The 4,287-nt window shown below is 40.4% G+C and overlaps 1 protein-coding gene across 1 annotated transcript; it reads left to right on the top strand.

Moving 5' to 3' along the window:
* The first annotated feature begins 1,960 nt into the window (after positions 1-1,960).
* On the top strand, positions 1,961-2,779 carry LOC129507089 (EP300-interacting inhibitor of differentiation 1). Its single transcript, XM_055321296.1, has one exon. The coding sequence runs from the start codon at positions 1,983-1,985 to the stop codon at positions 2,556-2,558; it is 576 nt and encodes a 191-aa protein (XP_055177271.1). The 5' UTR covers positions 1,961-1,982; the 3' UTR covers positions 2,559-2,779.
* Positions 2,780-4,287: the final 1,508 nt, after the last annotated feature.

Here is a 4,287-nt window from a genome sequence, read left to right as displayed (position 1 = left end):
GCTGCTAGAAACATCGGGGTGCAGGTGTCCCGGCGTTTCATTGCATCTGAATCTTTGGGGTAAATCCCCAACAGTGCAATTGCTGGGTCATAGGGCAGGTCTATTTTTAACTCTTTGAGGAACCTCCACACAGTTTTCCAGAGTGGCTGCACCAGTTCACATTCCCACCAACAGTGTAAGAGGGTTCCCCTTTCTCCACATCCTCTCCAACATTTGTGGTTTCCTGCCTTGTTAATTTTCCCCATTCTCACTGGTGTGAGGTGGTATCTCATTGTGGTTCTGATTTGTATTTCCCTGATGGCAAGTGATGCAGAGCATTTTCTCATGTGCGTGTTGGCCATTTCTATGTCTTCCTCTGTGGGATTTCGGTTCATGTCTTTTGCCCATTTCATGATTGGATTGTTTGTTTCTTTGCTGTTGAGTTTAATAAGTTCTTTATAGATCTTGGAAACTAGCCCTTTATCTGATACGTCATTTGCAAATATCTTCTCCCATTCTGTAGGTTGTCTTTGAGTTTTGTTGACTGTATCCTTTCCTGTGCAAAAGCTTCTTGTCTTGATGAAGTTCCAATAGTTCATTTTTGCTTTTGTTTTTTGTTTTTTTGCCTTCGTGGATGTATCTTGCAAGAAGTTACTGTGGCTGAGTTCAAAAAGGGTGTTGCCTGTGTTCTGCTCTAGGATTTTGATGGAATCTTGTCTCACATTTAGATCTTTCATCCATTGTGAGTTTTTTTTTTTTAAGCGTAAGACATTGTTTTAATCATCCTCTTTGCAATTCTTAGATCATTTAAATCTGAAAATATATCTTTGTTTATACTTTAAAGACATTTTCTTTGTCATAATTTCATCTTGTTTATGTTTTGTTTTTCTATTCTTACTTGAATAACTTCCTGGTGGTATAATATTAGGCTCCTGATTTTTTTGTCCATATCTCATGTATTTCACCTTTTGAATATGATAGTTAAAAGCAGGGGTCAATATTGATTTTAGGAGTAAAATCCAGTGGTTCATCACTTATATACAATACCCAGTGCTCCTCATAACAGGTGCCCTTCTTTTTTTTTTTTTTTTTTTTTTTTTTACACAGAACAAGAAATTTTACTATCTCGAATGCTGGTGCATAACCAATGACAAGCATAATTAGAGGAGGAGACAGAGGGAAACTTCAGATACTGAGGTGGATTTCTGGGCAGGTTTTAAAACCTTTAAGGGTTGAGGGCATAATTGTTCAGTCTTTCTTTTTGGATGTAGGGCTTTCCTTTTACTTGACATTTTCACTTTAACAGTTCTTATATTATGAAGTTCAACCAAAGTCCTTCACCTGTAAGTTAAATGAAAAACAGAGAGCAAGTAAAACAACTTCTCTAGTATGTAAGAGTATCAGAAATAGTCTGTTCTTTCACATACATTTTAATGTCTAACTTTGAAATTATGGACGTCTTAATTTTTGAGTTTTAAAAATGGCAAGACAAATTTTCTTGAATTATAGATCATAGTAGCTTTATAAATGATCAAGATACATGTACAAACAAAATTTCAGATGCTCTTGAAAACACATTTTGAGATAGATCACACATGACACATATTTCTTCTTGGGTTTATCTTTTTGGGATAGTGAAGAATACCCATTTTTTTTTTTTACACTAAAAATTTAGCCTTTGAACACTGGCTTGGACAGACCACAAAGTGGAACCTCCAGAGTTCCCTCAGTGGGCTTTCAGTCCAAACGATTCAGACATCTTGTGTCCTAAATTGGATGTTACTACTTTTTCTCACGTAATTGGTATCAGTGGGGGTCTTGTACTGGCAGTTTGTCTTGGTCATAACTTATTCTTGCAAAACCATTCCTTATAGTGAAATATGAAAGGCATTTTCCCCAATGCAAGGAAAATAATCGGGATCAGTAACAAAGTCTAAGCGGCAGGTGTTTCAGGAACATTCTTGAAAACAGATTTCCTGGCTGGAGGTTGCGCCGCGAGTACGATGTCGGAGATGAACGAGCTGTCCGAGCTGTATGAAGAGAGCAATGACCTGCAGATGGATGTGATGCCCGGCGAGGGTGACCTTCCGCAGATGGAGGTAGGCGGCGGGAGCCGGGAGCCCTCCCCGAACCCCTCCCGCCACGGGGCCCAGCCGCAGCTGGAGGAGGAAGGCCCAATGGAGGAGGAGGCGGCCCAGCCAATGGCGGAGCCGCAGGGGGAACGAGGCCTTGCTCCCCGGCCCAGCCCGGGGGAGCAGCCGGGCCAGCTCGCCGGCCCTGACTTCGAGAGCGAGGACGAGGGTGAGGAGTTTGATGACTGGGAGGACGACTACGATTATCCGGAAGAGGAGCAACTGAGCGGTGCCGGCTACAGAGTATCCGCGGCCCTGGAGGAAGCCAACAAGATGTTTCTGAGAACGTCCAGAGCCAGAGAAGCAGCCCTGGATGGCGGGTTTCAAATGCATTACGAGAAGACCCCGTTTGATCAGTTGGCGTTTATCGAAGAGCTTTTTTCACTTATGGTTGTCAATCGCCTGACCGAAGAACTCGGCTGTGATGAGATTATTGACAGAGAGTGATTACATGCTGTTAAAAGAGGAGGAAGCTACTTGAGGAGAGACCCGACATTCCACGGTCTTTTGGGCTCATTCCAGATAGATAGTAACGGTGCCAAGGAAAAAAGTCGATCTTCAAAGAAAATTTTTGTTGTTGTTGTGCAGAGTAGAATAGGGGCAGTGACTGCGCTCTTATGAAAGCATTGTTGGAGAAGAAGAAGAAACATATCAGGACTGTGGAAATCTGTTTTTTTAACAGGTGCCCTTCTTAATCCCCATCACCCAAATAGCCCATCTCCCACCCACCTCCCTCCATCAACCCAGTTTGTTCTCTGTAATTAAGAGTCTGTCTTGCATTGTTGGTGGGAATGCAAACCAGTGCAGCCACTCTGGAAAATGGTATGGACTTTCCTCAAAAATTTAAAAATAGAATTTCCCTACGATCCAGCAATTGCACTACTAGGTATTTACCCAAAGGATACAGAAATACAAATTCAAAGGGGTAAATGCACCCCAATGTTTACAGTACCACTATTAACAGTAACCAAACTATGGAAATAGCCCAAATGTCCACTGACTCATGAATGAATAAAGAGGATATGGTATATATATATGTACCTTTTATATATCATAAAACAATAAGTAATTGTTTTCTTATCTGTAAATTGAAAATAATAGAAGCTAGCTTTTAGTAATGTAGAGGATTAAGTGAATTGATAACAGGAAGCCTGTTTATAATAATGCCTGGCATGTGTAGCATTTACCACTGTTAGCTCTTATTTCTCCTTTTTTTTTTTTTTTTGAGGGAGAAAGTGCTCATGTGTGAGCAGGGGTGAAATGGGTAGAGGGCAGAGGAAGACGAAGAGAGAGAACATAGGGCTCGATTACACATCCCTGAGATCATAACATGAACCAAAATCAAGAGTCAGACGCTTAACTGACTGAGCCACGCAGAAGCCTCCCCCCTTATTTCTCCTATTTAATTATTTTCTGATGTAGTTATTTGAAGTTATCATTCAGCCACTCTATTGAATTTTTTAAAATTGTTTTTTAATCTTGGAGAATTTTTTCATGGTCCCTGATTTTTGTTTTGTTTTTTTTTTTTGTTTTGTTTTCTTGAATGTATAATGTCTTCTTAAATTTTAAGGAGCATACTGTATATTTTTAAAAAGTTAATTTTAATTTCTTGTATTATTTGTTTACTTTGGGGACAATTTGGTCTTTCTCATTTGTTCAATTAGATTTTCGCACATATGATGATCCCTGCTTACTTTTTCATATTCAACACAGTGTAGGTGTTGTGGGTTTTGTTCAGTATTGAACAGTTTCATCTGTTTTACAATGGGCATCTTTCCAGTGTAGGCAGTCTAACTGAATTTATACACAGTGTATATAAGAGGTCAAACTTGAATTCAGGATAAACACAATCCAAATGCCAGAAGAAGAGGGCTTTGTTTAAGATATCAACACTACTGATAGAAATCACACAGTTTCTTTTTTTTTTTTTTTTTAAATTTTATTTATTTATGATAGGCACACAGTGAGAGAGAGGCAGAGACACAGGCAGAGGGAGAAGCAGGCTCCATGCACCGGGAGCCCGACGTGGGATTCGATCCTGGGTCTCCAGGATCGCGCCCTGGGCCAAAGACAGGCGCTAAACCGCTGCGCCACCCAGGGATCCCAATCACACAGTTTCTTTAGGGAAGAACCTTCACCTTTTTCTCCTTAGGGATTAGAGTTGAGTTGTCTACTT

This window comes from Nyctereutes procyonoides, unplaced genomic scaffold (genome assembly GCF_905146905.1).
Source record: "Nyctereutes procyonoides isolate TBG_1078 unplaced genomic scaffold, NYPRO_anot_genome, whole genome shotgun sequence".
In the NCBI taxonomy this organism is placed as follows: domain Eukaryota; kingdom Metazoa; phylum Chordata; class Mammalia; order Carnivora; family Canidae; genus Nyctereutes; species Nyctereutes procyonoides.
The sequence above is the reverse complement of the archived record's forward strand: the minus strand, read 5'-3'. Positions and strand labels throughout refer to the sequence as shown.